This window comes from Capricornis sumatraensis, chromosome 10 (assembly GCF_032405125.1).
Source record: "Capricornis sumatraensis isolate serow.1 chromosome 10, serow.2, whole genome shotgun sequence".
In the NCBI taxonomy this organism is placed as follows: Eukaryota; Metazoa; Chordata; class Mammalia; order Artiodactyla; family Bovidae; genus Capricornis; species Capricornis sumatraensis.
Genome location: NC_091078.1, coordinates 95648440 through 95672144, shown reverse-complemented (window position 1 = coordinate 95672144; position 23705 = coordinate 95648440). Strand labels below are relative to the sequence as shown.

At 59.9% G+C, this 23705-nt stretch overlaps 1 protein-coding gene across 1 annotated transcript; it reads left to right on the top strand.

The window, feature by feature from the left end:
- Positions 1-2617: 2617 nt before the first annotated feature.
- Positions 2618-22602, top strand: GNAI2 (G protein subunit alpha i2). The gene is made up of 9 exons (XM_068982304.1): positions 2618-2774; positions 16749-16791; positions 17035-17176; positions 17352-17512; positions 19451-19579; positions 19965-20094; positions 20180-20333; positions 20702-20916; positions 21615-22602. Exons 1-8 carry the CDS (start codon positions 2657-2659, stop codon positions 20890-20892), a joined length of 1068 nt encoding a protein of 355 aa, XP_068838405.1. The 5' UTR covers positions 2618-2656; the 3' UTR covers positions 20893-20916; positions 21615-22602.
- The last annotated feature ends 1103 nt before the right edge of the window (positions 22603-23705 follow it).

The window sequence follows — 23705 nt, the reverse complement described above, 5'->3', positions numbered from 1 at the left end:
TTGCAGACTGCTTCTCGGAGAGTCCTTGCTATCAGCCACCACTGTTGCACTTGTGCCCCTGCATGGTCCAAAGCAATGTGCGTGGGCTCTATCTTCAGGGTACTGGGGAGCCACAGAAGGTTTGTGTACAAGACGGTGATGTGGCTTCTTTGAGCAGGATTCCCTTGACTGCCATGTAGAAGATGTAGAGGAAGCTGGAGAGCCAGGGAGGAGGCTGGAGGCCTAGAATAAGGGACAATGGGGCCATATTTGAGTGGGAATTAAGGAGGTAAGGAAGGGAAGAAACTGACAGGATGTAGGGATCCAGAGGAAGGATCATGGCTCTGGCTGGTCACAAGGCTACAAGGTGGAAAGCCCAGGAATAGGGATTATTGGGGGTACTCGAAATGACTGGGCTTCAGAGCAGTGGTGAACATGGGGCTGGTGATTCAGGGAGAAGCTGGGCTGGAGATGGCCCTGTGGGGTTCTGAGCCCCAGGAGTGGTATGTGATGGGAGGAGCAAAGGGAGGCTTCTTTCCAGTAGCCCTGGGGCCCCCATGGAGACAGGGAGGGAGCAGCCAGGAGCACTGGATGCAGGGGTCGCTGGACTCTAGGAAGAGCACTGGAAAGGAGGGACTAACTGGTACAAATACCAGAGGAACTGGCTTGGGGCTAGGGGCCATGCCTCCCAGTGGCCCTGTCCTGCCTGGCCTCCATTGATTGGGGTCTGTGTCTGCCCGCCTCTGGTGAGCCTGGCCTCCTAGGGGTTGACAGGTTCTCCTGTTGCCTGGCAACTGCAAGAGCTGTTGGCTGTTGCTAGGAGCAGCCTGGGGAGGCCTGAGGAGGGAGGATCAGCTCTCAAGTGAGGGGCGGGGCTGTGGGGGGAAGAGGCCCGCCTTGGAGCTGGGTTTGTAGCCTTTGTGGACAGGCTGTGTTCTCGACTGTGTGCACCCATGTTTACAGTGTGTTCTGTGGATTTGAAGCATTTTGGAGGTTGAGCCTATGTATGGATGTATAGAGCATATCTCAGGGACATGTCTGTGTCCCTGGATGGGTATTGTGTGTTTTCAACAGGTTCGCTGCGTGCTTGTAGCAGGGCCTGCCTGAGCTTTGATTCCAGGCCGGAGAGAGTCCTGGGGGAACCATTTGAGGATTTACAGGCCAGTGCCTCCTCAACAGGGGAGCCATTCAAATAGGGACACACAGACATTCCAGGGAGAATAGACAGCTTGAGAACTGGGAGCGGAAACAAGATGTGTGTCAAGGTGGTAAGGAGGGAGTCTGTGCTGAACAGGGGACTGTGGGTGGCCAAGCATTGCTGGCCAGCTCACTTCCTGGCTTCATGAACTTTCCTTGTCTTTGGACTGGGCCCTCCCCAGCTCAAGGCACACAGGACACCTTCCTGGGTAACCCTTGGCAGACTTTTTAACTGTCCAATAGAGGTCAGGGCTGTGGGCTTCTTATGGAGAAGAGAATCAGAAAGACTGAAATGTCCCGCTAGAAATGCTGCTGCCTGCCACCTTTGCCGGCCATGGGGTTGCAGCCACTGTCCAGTGATGACAGGCCATAAGATCATGGCCCTTATGTTTCCAGAAGTCTGGTGGCACCTTTTCCTCTTTCTTTTTCTTGGTCATGGTTGCTGGGTCCCAGGTTGGAGCCCAGAATGGCTCCCTGCTGAATGGGTCCCTCCTAGAAGACCAGAGAAAGATAACTCTTGGATGATTAGAGAAGGTACCTCCAACTGGAAAAGACGCTGATGCTGGGAGGGATTGGGGTCAGGAGGAGAAGGGGATGACAGAGGATGAGATGGCTGGATGGGATCACCGACTCGATGGACGGGAGTTTGAGTGAACTCCGGGAGGCAGGCCTGGCGTGCTGCGATTCATGGGGTCGCAAAGAGTTGGACACGGCTGAGCAACTGAACTGAACCCCCAACTGAGGGAGACAGCCTAGGCAAAGGCATTGAGGTGGCAATAGAATTTTTTTCTTTTTTAACTTCAAAAGAGAGAGAGAGAGAGAAGGGGGTCAAAACCGCTTCAAGAAGAAGAAAGAAGCAGTCCGGAGAGCCTCCGGGGCTCTGTGGATCCCGGGACAAGTTTATTGGATTCATTAACTTTAAGACACGCCTTCTCTGCTCCGCTCGCCCAACTCAGAGGACTGGTTCCTGCCCGGCCCGTGAGCTGCACCGGATCCCTGTCCTCAGGCTACGAGATCTGCCCGCCCCCGCCGTCGAGCAACGGGCCTCCAGGCGCTCCGCACCCAATCGGAGCCCGGCCCCGCCTGCAGCCCGCCCTCCGCCCGGTCCTTCGGGGCTAGGCTCAACCCCTGCAGCTCTCTCTCTGCGTGGCCCCGCCTCCAGCCCGGGCCGAGCTAGGGCTGAGCCTAACTTCGCCTTCGTTCCGCCCTCGAGCCAATCAGCGGTCCCAGATCTCCTATGGCCCCGCCTCCGGCCCAGCCCCGGCCCAGTCCCAGGCCTGACTCGCTCCGGCCCCACCCCCGGCCCGCCTTGCCGTCGGTGCGCGGCGGCCTAGAAGGCACCGCCCGCAGACGCTCGGAACTGCCGACTCGGGAGCTACCCGTTGAGGGCCGGCGGCGTGAGCGGAGTGGGGTCGGGCGGGGCCGAGCCGGGCCGGGGCCTTGTGGGGGCCGGGCAGCGGCCGGGCCGGCGGACGGCGGGATGGGCTGCACCGTGAGCGCCGAGGACAAGGCGGCGGCCGAGCGCTCCAAGATGATCGACAAGAACCTGCGGGAAGACGGCGAGAAGGCGGCGCGGGAGGTGAAGTTGCTGCTCTTGGGTGAGGCCGCGCCCTGTGCTGGGACCCCCCGATTCCCCGCCCAAATCCCCAGCTTTGACCTGCGGACTAGGGCTTCGAACTCCCAGACTCGGCCTGGATCCCCACACCTGGACTTGAACCCCCCAGACCCGCGCGGCCAGGACATAACAAAAAAAGAAAAAAGGATCAAAACTCTGGGTTGGCCGAGACTTCTGATCTGTAGCCCATAGGTTCCATCTTCAACTCATCCCAGAGCCCAAACCCCCAAACACAGCCACCAGTGCCCCAACACCCGCTGCCCAGAACTCTGCTTGACCACCCACTCTCACTGTCCAACCTGACAGATTCTCAGAGTCCCCTGCCTGTCTTTCCATACTTCCCTAGACTTTACCCAACCCCCTACCATCCCACTCGGCCCTCACCTTCAGGCACCACCTGTTCCCTCACTTCTCCCCCTATTCCTATTGGGCCTGAGTATCTCCAGGGCCCCTCCCAGGCCCCCACTCCCTCCTTCCTTCCCATTCGGTGCCCCATCCCTACTCTGGACCCTGTATCCTCCACCTGTGCACCTTGATCCCAAGGGACTTCTCAGGTGGAATTTTGGTTTGCACCTCTCAAGTGGAATGACTGCTTAGGAGATCACCTTCCAGCCAAAGCCCCCAAACCCTTAGAGACCCCTGCTCCCTGCATCTGGCCCACCAGTTCCCTCTTTGCATGCATCTCTCCTCAAACCCTCTGCTCCCCTGCTCTTAATTTCTCTCCCACACTAGCCTTCTCCAGATTTCCCCACCCGCCTCCTGCACCAGGTGGGCCGGACTGAAACGACTGGCCCCAGACCCGCTAAGGGCTCCACTGGTCATGTTGGGGGAGGGGACCAGGCCTCAAGCTGCCCAGGGAGTTCTGCTGGCTACCCGTTTCCCAGTTTCTAATTCCTGTCTGGGCCAGCGAGGCGGGGATCTGGGGTTAGGAGAGAGTGTGGAGGAGTTCGGGTTGCGTCGGCTCCGAGGCCGGGAAAGATGGTGGCTGCTTGAGGGGTGGGGGGAAGTGGAAGTGGTGAGACAGCCGACATATTGCTGCCCCCGGCAGGCGGGCGGGCCAAGGAGAGCCGATGACGGGTGCTGGGCTTCCCGCACCCTTTCTGGGCCCAAAGGCCTAGGACGTAGCTTCTGAGAGTGGGTGGGCCTATCGGACCTTGAGGCCCTGCGAGGGGGGAGTGGTGGACCAGCTGGTTGGGTAGTAGGGGGCCTGCTAGGGGGTGGGCATCTGAAGTGGACTTGTGGAGAGGCTGGGGGCCTGGTAGTTGCCCCAGTCCAGCCTCTCACTGGGAGCAGGTGTGGTGCGCCCAGTGGCAGCCTGATTGGGGGTGGGGTGGAGTTCAAACCAAGTGGGGAAGGAGGCCCTCGCGGGCATGTTGGGGGCCGGACCATGTATGTGGGGGGTGTGGCCCCTCAGCCCCAGAGCTGCCCTGGGGTCCCCAGGCTGCGAAAAGTGGGGCTTTTCATGCTGAGTGTGTGGCCGAGGGGACAGTGTGTCTTCCATCCTGGGCCCATCTGTTGACTGTCCCTGGGGGCCTGGCCTCAGGGGCACAGCCCCGGAGGTTTCAAAATGGCATCCGCTGCCGCTGCGGGGAGGAAGAGAAGGGGCGGGAAGGGGCGGCGGCCCAGCCTCCTGGGCTGTTTTGCGTTGGGCGCTTGCCTCTTCCTGTCTCTGCTGCGAGTGCGGCAGCGGCAGCTAGTGGGTGTCAACGCGGCAGAATGCCCATCGATGCTGCCCGCTGGGCCTGGGAAGGGTGCTTCGGGTACTCCTGCCTCCCAGGGCCCAGCCAGGGGGTCACTAGCCAGCCTCTTCCCAGACCGATCACAGTTATGGTGGTGCCCGAAGAGATGTGGGACTGGGCCATGGCGCTGGGGCACACAGGGCCTCTGGCCTGGTTCTCTGTGCTGACCGCATCCCACCAGTCTTGGAGCCCAGCTCAGGTTTTGGGTCTGGTGAGCCCTCTCATACTGAACTGGCAGCAACCAGAGGTACAGGGTCCCCTAGAAATGCTCGGCACTTTGTAGGCTGGGGAGTCTGTCTCAGCATCCTGTCCTGGCCTTTGCTTCCACTGTGAAATGGGCTTCCTGGGTTTGGGCCAGAGGAGTGCCATGCCCAGGATGGGGAGTGGGAGCTAAGCCCCTCCAGAGGATGCACTCACTGTAAGGAGCTGGGAGACCAAACTTTGCCTGAAATTGAGCCCTCAGTCTGTCCAGACTGCCTGGAGAAGGGTCCTGGCTGTCTGTCCTTTGCCTGTCCAGTTACGGGGGAGGTGATGGGAACCCAGCTGAGGCAGCTTCAGAGAGCTGGGCGCCTGTCCCACGTAGCGGAAAGACTCTGTCTAGGCAACGGGACTCGGGCTGGGCAGTTGCCAGCCTTCCCTCCCAGCCCAACCACGCCTGCTGCCCCACCCGCATACTGGCTCCTTCCCGTCCAGAGGAGCCCTGCCAGCCGGCGAGCATAGTCACTGTCCGTTGCCGGGGCAAAGGCAAATGTGGTACACACCGGGGAGAGGGTGTTCCTTGGCAGCTGGGTTGGGGGAGCAGGGCTGCTGATACCGGCTCTGCTTCAGAGATACCCCAACCCCACCCAGTTCAGCTTGGTTGACCAGCTATCCGCTGGTAGAATCTGGGGCCTCAGCATGGGCACTTTGGGTAAAGTAAGCCAGAGTGTGTGTTTAGGGGTGACTGATTTGTTTGAGCTTGTGTGGGCAGTCTACAGAGAAAGGAGAGATGGCTCCAGGAAGGCTTCCTGGTATAAATACAGCAGCTCCCTCTTGCCCCTGGGCCTCTGCATCTGTTCCCTTCACTTGATGTACTTTCCCCCCATTTCACTCCTACTTGATTGTTCTTCAAGACTCTGCCCAGGGATCACCTCCCAGGATCCTTCCTGACCCCCTTCTCAAGGCTGGTAAAGCACCTCCTCTAGCTGCCCCCCGCCATGCCCCCCATTAGAGCGTGGTATTTGTCTGCGTCACAGCTGCCCTCCCCCGCGACTGGAGCAGGACTGTGTCCTGTTCATTTGTGAGCCTTCTATGCCAAGCATGGAGCCTGGGAACTATTGTCTGTTTGTTGAATGAAAGACGTGCTACTGGTGTGAACTTGGTCTTGGACATGGGTAGATGGAGCAGTAAGATAGCGATCAGTGAGCCATTGCCTGCCATGTCATGGGCAGGTGGCAAGGACTGTGTAAGGCCAATGACCAGGACTCAAGGGGAGACTGAGGGAAGAATTCAGGCTGTTTCCTTGTGGTCTTATCATGCTCTGCTGGTACCTCAGTGCATGCTCAGTCACTCAGTCACACCTGACTCTTTGCGAGTCCCTGGGCTGCGGGCCACCAGTTGCCTCTGTCCATGGAATTCTCTAAGCAAGAATACCATTCCCTTCTCCAGGGGATCTTCCCAACCCAAGGATCCAACTCAGGCCTCCTGCATCCAAGGCAGATCCTTTGCCATCTAAGCCAGGCTCCGGAGACAGCCCTTATCCACTCCTTGCAGATCACATAGTAGGGACTGTAGCTGTTCATATGGGAAAACCAGCTTTGCGTTCTTCCTTTTAGCTCAGGCTGTTTGGAGACTGTTGCAGGCCTGCTGTCTCTGCTGCTGCAGTAGAGCCTGTCTAGCTCTTAGGGCTGGAGCTGCCCCACAGCCATGGGGCTCAGACCAGAACAGTACTGTGGGAATTCTTGGCCTGGCCAGTGCGGAGACTGGACATTGAGGGGCTCAGTGAGATTTATCAAATGAAAGGAAGGGAGTTTTGTGACGTTAGTCCTGTCTGTCTCTCACAAGGGGCCTGGCACACTGTAGGTGCCTATTAAGTATGTGTGGAAAGAATGAAACTATTTGCACACATCCCTGAACAGGGATATGGAATTCTCAAGCTGTTGCTTGGGGCTTGGTGTAGCAGGAGTTAGTGGGAAGGGCTAGCCTGGGATCCTGGCTGGCTGGATAATGGGTAGAGTCTAGTGATGCCGGTGAATTTCGGGGGTGGGGGGATTAGTCCTTCCTGGGAAGGGGTCCTCTGAGTTGGCCTTGAAAAATTAGCAGGATTTGCCAGGGTCAGGCACTAGGGGCAGAGGGACCAACTCAGCAAGGGTTCTGAAGTAGGAAGGCCTGGCCTGGCGGGGAGGAGGGCTCACCCTCCTGAGGGGATCACACAAACCTAGGTTTAGATCCCTGCTCCACCTAGTGCCCCAGCTGAGAAACCCAGCTACAGGTGAAATCCTGGTAGATGCTCTGCTCTTCATCCACAGCCTGGGATGGGGTGCCTGCCTGCAGCCTTACGTGTTGTGGGGATGGTACACCAAGACCTGTGGGTGTGAGAATAGGAGAGGGACCCCCTCCCCGCTGCGGACTCCTGCAGAGCTGAGAGTTTGATGGGGACGAATCTCCCCAGCTCGCAGGTTGCCTAGCCTTAGTATGGAGGCCCTGACCCTTGCCCTTGGGCCGCTGCTCACAGCGAGTGAGAGGTTGAGACTTGTAGATATTTGGTGGCATCTGGAGTGACCCACTGCCCTGGGGACCTTGCGGCCAACCTCTGGGGGCTGAGCTACCTTCCCAGGGGGCTTAGGGTTGGGGATGTGGCAGGGCCCTGGGGTACCAAGTAGGCTGGTACCCAGGCCAGCCACCAGCTTCCCAGTTTGCCCCACCACCTTCTATCCCCGCGATCCCGCCATCCTGCTGGAGCTCATTAGCACTTGAATGGGGGGCGGGGCAGCTTGAGCCTGCGAGTCTCTTCTTCCCACCCCTCCCCCAGGCGAGGCCAGGCTTTGTCTTCAGGAGTCAGTAGCTTCACTGCTGAGGTTCCCAAGCTAGGGAGTGAATAGGGGGTCTAAACCGTTTCTGACTCCCCCTCTGCCTGCCCAGTCCCCCTGGGCTCAGCCCCTGTCTGTGACCCCAGTGTTGGTGCAGCCAATGAAAGCAGTTGTACCTCTAGGATAGGAGTGAAGCTGGGTCCTTCAGGGGCTACTCCTGAGCTAGGAGACTGGGTGAATCGGGTCAGTTTTGCAAAGGAAGTGACCCTGGAGCTCAGCTGAAGACATCTCAGGAGGGGTAGGGTTTGGAGCAGAGCAGAGCAGGTGGTGGGGACAGAGGGAATGCCTGCCCCTGTGGCTGGAGGTGGAAGTGAGGCCAGCTGGGGAGCTCAGGCTTCCATGCCAGGCCCTGAGGCAGTGTTGAGCCACCCACTGTGCTTGAGTTGGAGCCTGTGCTGCCAGATGGGGACTGGCACAGTCAAGGGCCTCTTTGGGTCGGCCCTGGGCTAGCCTGAGGTGCAGCTAGCATCATAGATATCCTAAGCCTGCTAACAGCAACCCAGCAAGTGACCGCAGGTAGTGCTGGGAGTGGGACCTGATGGGATCCCAGCGAGGTCACCAGGCTCCAGCAGTGCAAGGGCTGGCACTGCAGCAGCTTGGGCCACAGGTGGGGGCACACAGGTCCTATACACCCTGTCCTTGATCTCCATCCCTGGCTGTCTCTCTCAGTCTCCATCTCTAAAAGCCACCCATTCTTTAGGCAGGAACAGGTTGGAGGAAGCTTTGTTCAGTTAAGCTCTTAGCATCTGAGGGACCAAGGCCTTGGCCTCCCACATCCCCAGCAGAGGATGAGACCGTCCAACCCAGAGCCTGAGTGCTGTCTCATCTTCCCACTATCTCGGGGGCAGGAGTCCTAACCTAAAAGGTCAGTGGGGGAAAGGGGTTAATGGGTTCTGGCAGGCCACCACTGATGTGCCCTGCCTAAGAAGGCCCTGGGAGGGCAAAGGGCTGGGCCCCTCTGACGATGGCCCTAGTACCTGATACTCTCAGACAGCTTCTCCGTCAGCCACAGGTGCAGGGTGGGGCTCCTCTGCCCGGCCCCACCCAGCCTCTCTGCCCTGAGCTCTTGTTCTTACTAAACCCCAAACACTCCACCCTCACCCTTAGGTTGTACCTTGGGGCTCTGATCATCTTGGTGGCTGGGGGAATAGTCTCCCTGGAATAGCCACACACTCTCTAACCTGGGCTGGCCCTTCAGTGTTGGCCTCCTGCGTACATTTCCAAGGCTTGGCAGTAAATGCCAGGCCCGTTTGAGCCAAAGCCTAAAGGTGGGATCATACAAGGCTTGTGCTGAGAAGAGTGTCCTTGTGGCTCAGAGGATTCCAGGGTGCCAAGGCTGCTACAGCCTCAGAATCTCTGGTTTGCGGTGGGGCGGGGGGGGCGGTATTGATGGCAGCAGGTACCATGTCCCAGGGTTGGAGGAGGGGTGGTGAAGTCTGCATAGCAGGGCTGGGCCACTCGGGGAAGTGGTGTCCACACTAGAGGAAAAGGAGGAAGAAGCTGGAGGAGGAGGAGCCCAAAAGAGGAAGAGGCCAAAGAGCCGCTCACACTGTGCACTGGGGTGGGGAGTGTGAGGCAGGTCAACGCGGGGGGCTTTAGAAGGTGAGCCCCACCTTTGTGGGGGCCCCGTGGGCTGCCCCTACTGGTAATCCCCGGGTTGGAGGCAATCCAGACAGTTCTGTCCCTTGGCCTGCCCCAGTGGCCACTGGGCCCAGGATCTCAGAGAAGGTGGTGCCTCTGAGGATTCCAGGCCCCTCCTTTGACCACAGGAAGTGGTGGCTGGGAGAGGGATGCTGGCGGGGGGGTGGGGGGGGGCAGCAGGAAAGCAGAGGGCTGCTCCCATGTTCCCGAGCAGCCATTGCCCTCCAAAGCCGGAAGGCCGGCTGCAGGCCCAGATGAATGCCCGGAAATGGAGCAGGAGCCCTGGGATTAGCTCACTCTGGGTTTCCCCTGCCTGGAGGTAGACAGAAGAGCCCTTGATCCAGCCTAAGGATTTCCCCCACCCCATTACCCACTGGGCCTGGGTAGTGGGTGCCTTCACTGGGCCTCAGTTTCCCCTCCGATGATAACAGTAGCTGCCTTGGATTGAGCTGTGACCATTGCATAGGGTTGGTCTCTTCGTGTTTAATCCTGTGGAGCTGGGACTGACATACCTGTTTCACTGATGCAGAAACTGAGGGTCGGGAACATCATGTGAATGGAGACACCAGTAAATGGAAACACCAAAGGACAACCCCGGTGGTGACTCTGAGCACCTGTCCCCAACTGTTGTCACCCCACAGGAGTCTGTGCCCAGTTGGCAAGCTGCCTGTCAGGGTGACAGGCAGATGCTTTGAGGGTACCCGTGTCCTGCATATGCCTAAGGGCCTCGGTTCTTCTTTTAGGGGACTCTAAGGGGACCATCTATTCTAGAGAGTGGGACCCAAGACTGAGCATGAATCTTTTTCCTGCTTAAAGCCAGAAATCTGCTGTGTGGCCATGGGGTGACCTCGTCCTAATAGAAGTGCCCCCGTTTTCGCTTCCCACTTCCCCTCCTAGCCCGTGTCCCCTCACAGGAATACTCAGGTCACTGTCAGGCAACTTAGTGTTTCGCTTTTCCCCAAACATGTTTGTGCCTCCCACAACCCCTGGGCTTGAGAGGACTAAGTCCGAGCCTGAGGAAGCTCGGAGGCTGTCAGGGTGTGGTGTGGGGGCCCTGAGCCGGGTCTGGAGACTGGGGCTTGTCCAGATGAGGAGAGGGAAGAGTGGTCCTGCTGAGGGTCCCCACTAAGAGCAAAGGCTGCGGTGGGCTCCTGTATGGCGACGCATGTGTCCGTGGAGTGGGCTGGCCACAGCATGGGCAGACCACAGCTGGTCCTCATCCTTCTTGGCCTCTGAAATCCAAAGTTCGGTTGCCTTGCCCTTCTCCACGGAGTTCCCAGGGTTCTGCTCTGGCTTGTCAGGCCAGGCCCTAGGGAACTGAGGAGTCTAAAGGACCTAGGAGAGAGCAAGAACAGAAGCGGCAGAAGCATCAAGGCCAAACACAAAGTTGAATGAACATGGTACCCTCATGGCCAGTCCAGACTCCAGGTCCCAGAGTGCACTCTCCCCAACCTTCCTCACTGTGTGACCTGAGGCTGGTCGCCCCTCTCTGTGCCCAGTGCTGGGTCCCGTGACGTCACGCTTCTCAAGCCTGGTTCGTGGCTTGTGGGCTCACAGACAAACTGCCCGCTTGGGCTGGACCCCAGGGTGGAGTTTGGGGTGGGTGTGAAGACCCAAGGGAGGCTGTTCAGGGCAGGCGTTGCGCCTGGCACACTCCGTTGAGGAGTACATTTCAGAGATAGGGACACTGAGCCCCCGACATGGGCATCTCACCCTGGGTCTACCATAGTGATTCAGACTCTTTGAAAAGAGCAAGGCGATTTCCTCCAGTGAAGAAGCATCAGGAAGAGGGCTGTGCCAAATGGCCTGGCTCCGTGTACGACCTGGGCCCCGTCTAGCAGTGCCTGGCAGTGGAAGGTGAGACCCGGATGCAGCCTCAGTGGCCAATGAGGAACAGGTCTCAGGGCCTCCTGTCCTCCAGCGTGGCCTTCCTTACCCAGTGCCTCAGTTTCCCTTTCTACGGTGGGCAGGGCCCCGCTGCAGGAGACACAGCCCTGCCCTGGAAAGCCCTCTCCGTGCCTGGGAGAATCCGAGGCCTGTTTCCTTTGCACCGAAGAGCAAAGACTTGGCCAGGCCCTGGTCCTTAGTGCACCCTGATGGGCGTCAGGATGCCGCTGGAGGCTTCCCAAGCGGCAGAGACTGGAGGGAGGGAGGTTCCAGCTTTGCTGGGGCACCTGGAGGAAGGTGAGGCCACACGTGTGGGTGGGGGTGTCACACGGGGTGCGTCCTAGACCCTCCCCCCACCCCATGCCAGCCCCCTGCCGAGCCTCCTTGGAGGGAGTGAAGCGCAGCACCTGGAGGAAGGAAGAGACGCCAGGGGCGGGGCTTGGAGGGCCTTTGTCTGGCGGGGCCCTCTCCCCCTCCCCGCCATCCCCATTGTTCCCATGTGTGCCTCGTCTCTGCAGGCCGAGGGCTTCCCAGGCTCGGGAGGGGGCGGTGGGTGAGGCACCTCCCCCAGCTGCCCCTCGCCGCCGCTTTCCAGAAACAAACGCTCCTCTGCCCCGCCCAACCCCCACCCTCTCCACTGGGTCACTGGCCGCCGGGCTCCCCCTGGTGGTGGCCGGCCGGGGACCCTAAGGCTGCGGGGGCGGGGCGGGGCGGGGCGGGAGCAGGAGCGGGGGGCGGGGGGGGGGGCTGGAGGCTGGAGACGTGGCACCTTCCTGAGATGAGAGTGGGAGGTGGTGCCAGGGCCGCCTTTGGGGTGGGCTTCCCAGGGTGCGTCCCGACCTTGCCCCAGCGGCCCACCAGAGTAGGCCAGCGAGGGGGGCGGGGAGCTGTGTTGGGAGGACAGCAGTGGGGGGCGGGCCCCGCCTGTGGGTTTGAGCTGGGCTGCTCCCCACGTCTACCCTGTGGTCCGAGCCACGGCTGCTTCTGAGAATCTCTGCCTTCAGGCCTGCCACGTCAGCTGGCAGCTCTCCCCGGCCCCACATGTTCCTGGGGAGCCCACCAGCTCGAGAGCGAATGCAGGGAGCCCTGCTCCCCAGCCTTCAGGGTGCAGAGAGAGCCAGGGAGCGGTGTCTGCAGTGAGACCTGCTGGGCAGGAAGGAGTACCCTGCCTGGGTAGGGTAGGAGTGCCAGGTTGTGTAGAAGGGAAGTGACGAACTGAGAGCAGAAAGCCAGCAAAGGAGTGCGTGGCTCTGACTCCAGTCCCAGGTTACACAAGTCCCGGCAGGGAACCGCCACCACTGCTGAGTCAGCCTCTCAAGCCCCTGGCCACTGCCCTGGGCTGTGCTTTTGTCCGAAAGCCTCAGAAACGCCTTCAAAATGAGATGGCCGCGGCAGGCTCCTCTGCAGGCTGTGGTTGCAGTGACCTATGCAGCGTGGTCACTGTGGGTTGCAGGAAATGAGAGGTTTGGGGAACTCTGTCCTCTTCTGAAGGGTAAAAGAAAACAGCGATAATAACTTTGATCTCAACGCTCGCCGTGTGCCGGGCACTCACCCGTCTCCTAGGATGAGATAATGGTGGTATCCTGTTGCACAGATGAGGTGCCAGAGCCAGGGCAGGATCGGACAGCTGTTCTTGGAGATCTCAGGGAGGATTGAGGTGGGCACCAGGGCTGTGGTTGGTCTGGACCTCCCTCTGGGAGAGGACCTGAAAACGTGACATGGGCCAGCTGGCCCCTCAAGGCTTCACGGCTCCTATAGAAGGGAAAGTGGGGCCGGAGAGGAAAGCGGCAAGTCAGGGCCTCCCAGCAGGACAAAGCCACATCTGGGAGGTAGAGGCTTCAACATAGACTGCAGCAGAAACTCGATGCAGGGGCTTGGGATCAGCATCATGCCATTGGACCGGGGGCCCTGTCTCGCCCGCAGAGGCCCTGCTGGCCTCATTCAGGCAGGTGGAGCCGTTCTTTCCCTCCCCTCCCCATCTATTCCTTCCTCCGCTGGGGCCCAGGGCTCCCAGAGTGGAAGCAGATGTTCCAGTGCAGAGCAGCCGCTGTTGCCCTGCACATCTCGGCAATTACCACCTGCCTGCTGGGGGCCCTGCAGCTGCGCCCTGGGGCAAGGGCTGCAGAGGCTGCTTCCTTGGTGGTGGGAAGAGGTACCGCCCAGCGAGAACACTGAAGGCACTGCAGGGATCCTCTGTAGCTCCCTCTGGTCCCACACAGCTGGAGAAAGGAGCGCCTGGTGGGCCCGCCATGGGTACGAGACTCCTGCTGCCTTGTGCTGGCTGAGTCCCCCAGCCCCCACCCCAGCACCTCTGCAGCAATCCGGATTGAGCTAGTGACGCCCCCTTCTCTGAAGGGATGGTGCAGGGCTGGGTGGGGAGAACTGGGTGCCTCGGATCAGCAAGGTACAAGCAAACTCCGGGCCAAGTGCCACCCTATCTAATAGGGAAGTGTCATCAGGCGCCAATGGCAAAGGAGCTCCTAGGACACCTCGCCTGTGGGCTGCCTGAGAACCAGGGTGTCCAACTGGATAGAGCCCATGGCCCCACCCAACTCTGCCCCCAACCCCCGAGATCCATTGTAGCTCCTCCTGGGCCACGCCTGTGCTTCTGTCCTGGTGTTCTCCCCTGCTCTCTGCTTGGGTGCCAGCATCACATCCTTGTCCTGCCACTTAACTCCTTCCCTCTTGAGTCACAGCTGTGGGAAAGACAAAGGGACTGCTCTGAGTCCAGGGATGGGGGCTCTGTGACTTTGTCCACCTGTCCCTTGATGGGGGCAAAAAATATGTCCTATTTTTCGAAGGGAGAAGCGAGACTGAAGCTCAAGGGGGACAGGGAAAGGCCCTCAAGGTCTGCCCTGGCCACTGCTGCTAGGAAAATCAGATGCAAAGCAAGTTTGTGCTGGTGTCCTTATCTCTGGGCAGGGTCACGGAGTGGTCCACGCCTCTTACCAAGAGAGTAATCACAGGACTAGACAAGAAGACTGATGCCTCAGGTGCACAGTGGTCCCCAAATCACCCCCACCTGAGGTCCCCTGTGCCCCAGAGAGCTGCCCACTCTGAGTCTCAGATCACCTGAGGACAACGTGATCGATGTGACCCATCACTTCACACCCTTGGCCTCCGCTCCTGCACTGGGCCCCCAGTCCTGGCTGGGACTCGAGGCTCCTGGGTCTTCCTTTGCTCCAGGCTGTCCGCCCTCCCTCCTGCTCTCTGGGAGCAAGTGACTAGTTGGGAAGGACAACCAGGTGTCCTGGCCCTCGTTCGTGGTCATCCAGTTCAGCGCTGTCCTCCCTGCCCCGTGGATGTTCTGGGCCTTGGGGGAAGAGCCTCCATGATTTGGCGTCACCACTGGGCCTTCCCAGGCCCTCTCCCCTTGGCCCACTCCACAGGTGGGGGGTGTTAAGTGAGGGGTCCTGTCCTGGCCGCTCCCCTGCCAGCCCTATGGAGAGGAATGCTGCCCCTGACCACAGCCCACGCCCAGGGGAAATACACTAGGCCTGGGGCCTCCAGTGCCCAGGGGTCAGACCAGTAGAGGGGCTCACACCCCAGCCTGCCCAGAGCCCGCCTATTTGTGCTGCTCCTCCCGCAGCGCTCCCCGATCCTGGGAGCAGGCCTGGGACGGTCAGAGAAGCCCAGTGATTGGAAGCGGCGTGTGTGAAGTCTCCTCACGGAGGCCCCTGGCTTGTGGCTGCAAGCCACACCTCAGTTTCTCTGGGTCAGTGGGGATCTGGGGTAGGAGGTAGGATGGATGCAGGTGGGCAAAGACCCGGAGTTGGCAAGCAGGGTCTAATGCTGCTCGGATGGCAGTGCGGAGACGCGGAGTTGAAGCTCCCTGGGCACTTGGGACAGTGTTAGGAGGCAATGTGGGCCACATGCAGAGGGGCTGTAACCATTTGACAGCGGTGTTTCAGTTTCCACCCCTGCTACACCACTTTTTCTTTAAAAAAAAAAAGTTTTAGCCTTGTCCCACAGCATATGGAACTGTAGTTCCCTGACCAGGGATCAAATCCATACCCCCTGCATTGGAAGCCTGGAGTTTTAAACCACTGGACCGCCAGGGAGATCCTTCAGTTTCCTCATTTGTGAGGTGGAGATGAGGGTAGAGCTGACTTCTGCCCGGGGCTTGCTGTGAGACCACCTAGCACACGGGATAGCTTTAGAATAGTGACTGACACTTGGGGGGCACAATTCACAGCTGTGCTGAGATCATCGGTGCTGACGTTCATGCTGCTCATGGCAGTTTGTGTGTTAGCCCCTTCATCCTCTGAGGTTCTTAACCATCCCTGAGGGATATATGGGGGCCAAGAGTTCCCAAGGGTGGCTTCCCCCACAGACCCCACCACCCACCCTGTTGAGCTGGTCAGAGGGACAGACCCACCACAGTGATCAGGAGGGCTGGGACATGTGTAGGTGGAACATTGGGCAGGTATGCCCGGCAGAGGAACTCCTTGGGCAAAGAACTGGAGTTGGCAAGAGGTAGTGCCTGACAGTGCTGGGGCAGAGCAGAGGGTGCAGTCTGGGCAAAGGCTGGGAGAAAGTTGGGCCCAGCTGAGGTGCACTCTCCCTGGAGCTTAGGAAAGGGAGTGGCAAAAGGGAAGCGGTAAGGCTCTGTCCCCTCCCCTAGCCAGGGGAGGAGTGGCCTTCCTGGTCTCACACTTCCCTGCACAGGCTCCCTGGGGAATGCAGGTTTCTGCATCTCCCCTTGAGATCTGGCTCTGTGTCTGGGATGGAGCCCGGGAAGCTGTTTTGTTAAAAAAAAAAGCCTGACAGTGTCCTGTAAGATCTGAGCCACATTTTGAGTAGGGCTGGGCAGGTCAGGCCTCATCATCCTACATACCTCCTTGCTCTTCTGAATCCTGGTTACATGGTCTTGGGCCACGACTTTTCTGAGCCTCAGTGTCCGCATCTGTAAAATGGGAGAAATAGTACCTGTTTTGTGGAGCTGCTCTGACAGTCACCAGAGAGAGTGGCAGTGAATTCCTCAGCACTGGTCGAAGAGAAGTACAGCATAGGGCTCTGCCCGGCCGGAGAAGAAGCATCACGAGTCAGTACGCGTGTGTATGTAACACTGCCTGTCCCCCAGGTCCTGGTGTCTTACCTGCTTAGAGTAGACCTCGGCCCAGCAAGGCAGGGTGCTGGGCCTTGGCTGGAAGGCAGGGGTATGACGCCATGCCCGGATCCAGGCCCCAGGGCAGCTGCGGCTCACGGTGTAGGAAGAAGAGTAAGCAGGGCCCCTCTGCCAGCTATGACTTGGTGCCACTTTGGGGAGCACCGGCCGTGGAGTGGCGAGCCTGCGTGTGCGAGAATGACAGGGTGACTGCTGAGCCTCAGGTCTCCAGCCAAAGCCTCTGGACTCAGCCAGGGCAGTGGGGAACCATGTTGGGCAACAGACCTTGTGGGAAGCCAGGGCCTGCAGTGAGTCCACCATGGGGTCCCGGTGGCCTAGGTTGCCTTCACCCCCGTGGCCCTGCCAGCTGCACCCCTGGTAGCTCTGTGGCCCACCAGGCCCGACTGCTTCCATCTGCAATTGATGGGAAGGATGGGTCCTGCCTCCCAGGCCACATGGCCGGGCCACTAGTTGCTGTGGACCTGCTCCCTGACCCACCGTGTCCTTTGTTCCAGGTGCTGGGGAGTCAGGGAAGAGCACCATTGTCAAGCAGATGAAGTAAGTGCTGTGTGTGGGAGACAGCCTGCAAACCTTGGTTTCCCCTCTTCTTCCTCGGGGTCTGTACTGCCCCCAGGTGTGGGCCCAGCACTTTGCCAGAGGCCACGTTCATCCTCTGCTCCCCAGTGGTTAAGAAGCAGTCTCCTCCTGTCTGAAGTAGCTACTGCAGGCCCCTGTAGCTCCGGATGCCCACTGGGGGTTCCCTTGCCTGGTACACCCTAACCCCGGCCCCCTGGCTGCCAGGATCATCCACGAGGATGGCTACTCGGAGGAGGAGTGCCGACAGTACCGGGCGGTCGTCTACAGCAACACCATCCAGTCCATTATGGCCATTGTCAAAGCCATGGGCAATCTGCAGATTGACTTTGCCGACCCCTCCCGCGCGGTACGTGGACTCCCCAGCCCCTGCCTGCCTCCCATAACACTTCAGGGCAGGCCTTGTGCCGGGGGAGCTGAGAACACTCCAGTCTGGGCCCATTCCGGAGGCCTCCTCCCTGCCTCTGACCGGTGGGGTGGGCGTGTGCTCCTGCAACGCACTGACCGCTCACTGCTGTGCCCAGGACGACGCCAGGCAGCTGTTCGCGCTGTCGTGCACGGCTGAGGAGCAGGGTGTGCTGCCTGAGGACCTGTCCGGTGTCATCCGGAGGCTCTGGGCTGACCACGGGGTGCAGGCCTGCTTTGGCCGCTCGCGGGAGTACCAGCTTAATGACTCTGCCGCCTAGTGAGTACTCATTCCACGGGGCCGGGCTGGCGGTGGAGTAGGGGGAGACCTGGGCTATAGCCCGAGCCAGAGGGCCTGAGCACCCTCACAAAGACACGACGAGTCTGTGTGCTGTCAGCCAGGGTCTTGGTGGTTTGGGGTTTGGCCTGGAAGAAGGATGTGGGGAGACATCCTTGGGCTCTGGGTGGGCCCCCCAGATAGGCTGCGGGCCCTGTATTCTCACCTCCCATCTACTACCTCTGCCTAAGCCAGTCCCTCTGTCTGAGCAGCTTTCCCACTCTCGCTGCACTTCCCATCCTGAGCCCACCCAGAGAGGGGCTGTTGGACCTCCCCGAAGCTGGGTGGGAGGCTGGTCTCGCCTGGCCGTGATTCCTGAGCCTTGCCCTAGTCATGTGTACAGCCTCCCACCCTCCCTGCAGTGGCCTGAATGCACTTGTGAGAGCACGCCCCCCATAGGAGCTGCGGAGTCACAGCCACACACGGTGGGGTGGAGGGGCTGGGGGGTTTACTCCCAGAAGTCATAGGCTCTCAGTGCCAGCAGAGCTTTGGGGTCCTGCCTGCAGGGAGAGGTGGCTCCTATCAGCCCCTGTCATCTCAGGGCTTGGGATACTCGAGGAGGGCCTGGTTACAACCACCGTCCGGCCCCTTCCCTCTCCTGTATCATCCCTGTCCTTCGTTCCCCAGACATTAAGCACCCACTGTATGCCCAGCGCTGTTCTGGGTGTGGGAATTCAGCAGTAAACATGGACCCTGCCCTCCCAGGCAGGTTTATGCTGCAATGAGATCACCCAGGGGTGGGGAGCAGATTGGAACACTCTGGGGTCCAGGGGTCCTCCAGCCCCTCCTCGCAGTAATCCTCCAAGGCTGCCGTGGGGCACTGGGTCCCTGGGGTGAGCCCCCCGGGTGCAGACAAGGGAAGAACTGGTGTGGAATTCACCATGAGGCTGGAGGTTCTCCGTAGGGGGCGGGGTAGAGTTTGCAGGTCACGGCACATGCGTCACGGTTCCCCATAGCCCTTCCTGTTTTTCTTTTCGGTGTCTGCGTCTGAAGTCATTTCCCTCTGGCCTAGCTGCCAGTGGGGGAGCCAAGAGCTGGCCCCAGCAGCCCTGCCCCGAGAGCAAGACATCGGTCCTGGGCAGTAACTGGGAGGCGTGGACCCGAACCCCGAGGGCACAGCAAGGATATTGAGGCAGGCAGCTGAGCTAGTCTCAGGGCTAGGCCAGGGCGGCATTAATACTAATTAAGAGAGCTGGTAGTGGGGAGCCCCTGGGACCCCTGCCAAGCAAGTGGTTATGCCCTTCCCCTGAGGAGCCCAAATTTTACTGGGCACTGGGCAGAGAGCCCACTGGGCCTGGCAGGCCTCAACCTGTCTAGCCCTGCATCAGGGGAAATGCCAGGCTGCTCTGCGGCGGGTGCCGTAATTGCGCCGATTAGCATCCTGCATCCCTCAGCGCAGGACTGATTTGCCCCCTCCCACCACCCTCTCCTGCAACTCCACCACCCTGGCTCCTGTGTGGGGCAGGCCTGCCTCCGACCTGGGTGCTGGGGCTTGGCTGGTTGGCCTCAGAGTTGCCCCCCGGCTGAGCGGTAGATGCCATGCAGGCAAGGGTTAAGGAGTCAGGGGCCTGTGTGAGATAGAAGCCAGTGGGAGTTTGCTGGAAGACCCCAGGGAACTCAGACCTTGGGGCTCGCTAACAACCTAGAGGGGTGGGATGGGGAGGGAGGTGGGAGGGATGTTCGAGTGGGAGGGGCACAGGTAAGCCTATGGCTGATTCATGTTAGTTTGGTAGAAACCAACTCGATACTGTAAACCTATTATCTTTCAATTAAAAATAAGCAAAGAAGAGTCAGGAGCTATGCCTGAGAAATAAAGGGACGGAAGGGCAAGGGGCCAGTTGGCCCCCACTGATGCCTCCCCGCCCCCATACCCCTTTGCAGCTACCTGAACGACCTGGAGCGCATCGCCCAGAGCGACTACATCCCTACGCAGCAGGACGTGCTGCGGACTCGAGTGAAGACCACGGGCATCGTGGAGACGCACTTCACCTTCAAAGACCTACACTTCAAGTGAGCGGGCTTGTGGGCTGGGAGCAGCCAGCCTTGGGGGTGACGGGTAGAGATCCTCACATTGGGGTCTGCTGAGGGCTGTGCTGGGAAAGAGGGTTCATCTGGGATCCCCCAGCCCCACTCTGAGTTCCTTAAGGCTGTGTGGTGGCCAGCAGCTCACAGCCTCTGCTGACCCTGCCCCGTGTGGCAGCCATCTGCCCTGCTAACCAGCCTCACTCACTCCGCTGGGCCAGAACTGGGGGAAAGTGGGCCAGTGTGGGTGATACCACGGAGGCAGCTGCCTTACCCTGAGCAGGCCTCTGTCCTCAGTCGGTCAGTCCGCGAAACGGGGCAGGGGGCTTCTCCCAGAACTCCCTTTTCTGGAGCTGAGGCGCTGTGTCTGCAGGATGTTTGACGTGGGCGGCCAGCGGTCTGAGCGGAAGAAGTGGATCCACTGCTTTGAGGGCGTCACAGCCATCATCTTCTGTGTAGCTCTGAGCGCCTATGACCTGGTGCTCGCCGAGGACGAGGAGATGGTGAGAGGCCCAGAGGCCACGGGCAAGGGGGCGCTGGGGGAGGTGTGGGAGGTGGCTGGTGCTGAAAGCGCTGTCCTGCCCCCAGAACCGCATGCACGAGAGCATGAAGCTGTTTGACAGTATCTGCAACAACAAGTGGTTTACAGACACGTCCATCATCCTCTTCCTGAACAAGAAGGACCTGTTTGAGGAGAAGATCATACACAGCCCCCTGACCATCTGCTTCCCTGAGTATACAGGTGTGGGATCTGGGCCTCTGGGGAGGAGCTGGTGGTGACCAGGTGGCCCACGGGTGCCCCCCACTGGACAGGAGGGTAAACTGCGGGACACTCACACAGAGCTGGTGCTTCACAGGCTTACACACTTGTGTCTGTACACCCTAGGGCCCTTTTAACACACTTGGGCATGTACCCCATACACGTCACTAGGCATCGTCCCTCACACAATAAGGTGCCCCTCTTTGCACACTCAGATGTGCCTGTGCACTCTCATAGTTGTCACACATCCAGGCTTGTTGGTTCACACGCACAGAACCCTCTCTGGACTTGTGGGATGGGCCCGCCTGCCCACATAGCACGAGTCCTCACCATTTTGCCTACCCACCCAGGGGCCAACAAGTACGACGAGGCAGCCAGCTACATCCAGAGCAAGTTCGAGGACCTGAACAAGCGCAAGGACACCAAGGAGATCTACACACACTTCACGTGCGCCACTGACACCAAGAACGTGCAGTTCGTGTTCGACGCCGTCACTGACGTCATCATCAAGAACAACCTGAAGGACTGCGGCCTCTTCTGAGGGGCAGCGGGGCCTGGCAGGATGGTGAGCCGGGGGGGCGGGCCGGGAGTGCCAGGGAGGGCCACTGAGCCCGGCCAGGGGGCAGGGTGGGCCACTGAGCCCGGCCAGGGGTCAGGGAGGGCCAGAGTGTCCAGCCGGGGGTGGCGAGCTCGGACCCCGGGAGAGACCAGAGCGCGGGGCATGGGGGGCGCAGGGTGTTGAGTCGGGAGGGTGACAGGGTAGGGCACTGAGGACGGGGCACAGGGAGGCCCGGCAGTCCAGACAGTAGAAGCATCGGGCTGTGTCCTGGGACAACTGGAGGGCTGTCCCCATTTTCCTTGGTGAAAACTCACATTCCCACCCACAAGGCCACCGGACTGGCCTGAAGGATCGAGATGACAGAAGGGGCCCAGCCGCCCTCCACTCAGCACGACCAGCTCTGTGCTCACCTCTGCCATCTTTCCCTTGGACCCAGCTGAGGGTCCGGGGCTGAGGCTGGCCTCACCAGCCCCTGGGAGTGGTGGGTGGGGAGGGTTCTGCCAGAGCTCCAGTCTCCCCTCCCATTCATTCTTGAACAGGGGTTACAGTGTGTGTGTAACCCAGCAACACACACCAGCCACCATGTCCCTGGTAACAAGTGGGTGGGGAAACTGGAGAAGGGTCATCGTCTAGGGAGGTGGGCAGAGAGACCCACACTGGCTACCTCCCTCCCGACCCACGCCCTGACTGTCCCCCACCTCCAGGGCCACCGCCGACTCTGCTACCCCAGCCCCTGCGGAAGACGGGGGCAAGAGGACCACGCTCCCCGCCTGTCCCCCTGGCCGCTTTTCCCCTTCTTTCCTCTCTGTTCTTGGCTCCCCACCTCCTGCCCTCAGCTCCAGAGACTTGGGGGAGGGGCTGCCACAGGCCTCCCTGTTTGAAGCCTGCCCTTGTCCCAGGCGCAGGGAGTGCCCTAGCCCCTCCTGGCCTCCATTCTGGTTTTAACCATTGTTTTGTTCTGTGATGGGGGAGGAGAGCCCATGCTGAGTCTCCCATGGCCCGTGTTTGGAGGGGCACCCACTTCTCCAGCCTGGGACCCCTGGCTTTGCCCAACACCAGCCCCTGACCCAACCCGAGTCCAAATGTTTACAGGGAGCCTCCTGCCCACCCCCACAACCTGCCCCCACCCCCAAGCCACTCGGAGGCCCCAAAGGAAAAAGCACAAGAAGCGTGAGACGCCACCATTCCTGAAGATCACAGTCCACTTGCTCATTCTCGTAGCTTTTTTTTTTTTAATTAAAAGAAAGTCAAAGGGGGAAAAAAAAAAGAGAAAACTGCAAACCTAGAAAACTTTTTAGAAAAAACTATTTAAAACTGTCAGATCCTGACCAGCACCCACCCATCCCCTTTCCAGTGATTCCGTGCCTTGAGTGTGTCTACGTGTTTACACCCATCCCTCTGCTGGTTGCCCCCTATGCGGGTGGCACCCCGACCCTGCCCTCCACAGAATTGGGTTCCAAGGGCTGTTCCAGACAACTGCCAACATCACTGAGGGCCCCACCCCAGTGGCCCTGGGCCCTGGCTCCATTAACCTAAACGTAGCTCCTTAGCGCTAACCTAGGAACCGCCGCTGCCTGCTGAGGGGCCATGCCCCTCATGCCCTCGCCCCAGGCCCGGGTCCTTCAGCGTTGAACACTTCCTTGCTTTTTTCACATGTTTTATGGAATTGTTCACCTGGTTTGAAATAATAAAACGTAGAAAGAAAAAAAAAACATTCCAAGACCTTCTTGGCATTCTTCTGTCCTGCAGGCAGAGACCCAGGCTTAGATGTGCTAAGGTGATAGTGGTCTGGCCCTGGGTACTCAACTGCCAGGTCATACTGAGGCCCAGTACTCATCGCTTCAGTTTTCCCACTTGGACTAGTCATCTTAACGTGTTAGGGGCCTCTAGGTCTCCCCCTTGACCCCCAGCGCCTCTGCAGTCTTGGGTCTGGGGCAGCCTCCTGGAACAGTGGGGCCGATTTCTTAAGAAGCTCATCTCCTAAGGGATTCTTCCACACTGGGAGCAGGAGGAGTGTCCAGTGAGTCTCAGAGGCTTTCATGAAGCTATGGGAAGTGCTCGTGCGTTGCTGGAGGAGGGAGCGGCAGATGACAGTGACTGTGATCCACAGTGGCTGTGGGTGAACCCCAAGAGCCAGGCAAGGTCCCTGGACTTTTTTCCGTGAGCCGGCTGAGCCCGTGGGGAGGGGTCGGTGAAAGGCCCTCCTCTGCCGGGCGGGGCTCGTAGACGAGCTTTTCCACCGTCGGCCGCCAGAGGGCGCGGCAGTCCACGCTTGGCCCCGCCGGGCTGGTCACGGAGGCTGACGTCATCGGGTCCTGCGGAGGCCGCGGGCCACAAAGACCGCTTTGTAGGGCGGCGGCGGGACAAAGCGGCCCGGGCCGGGGTCGGCGCCTCCGAGGCGGGAAGGGCGGGGCGGGTGGGAGGATAGGGCCGGGGACCTGGGACCCCGCCTCAGCACACCTGGCAGTCCCCTCTCGGCCTCTGGGCCCCCGAGTCCTGGCAGGCGATGAGAGGCTGTGGCCGCCCCCTTCGGAAGGAGTTCAGCGGCCCCCCCGGTCCCTCGGGCCTTTCCTGCTACCCCTGTCTCTGAGGGCTAGGGAGCACCAGCTGACTAGGAGAACAGAATCCCACGCCCAAGCCTGCATCCCTTGCCTTCAGCAGTCAGCCCTGGACCTCGCTGAACCCCAGATGTGCGGGTGGGGCGCAGTGCGAGTTCCGATGCCCTGATATCCACCCAGCAGGAAGCAGGAGCCAGAGATAGTTCCTTCCTTCCGTCCTGAGGGGGAACCCTGCAC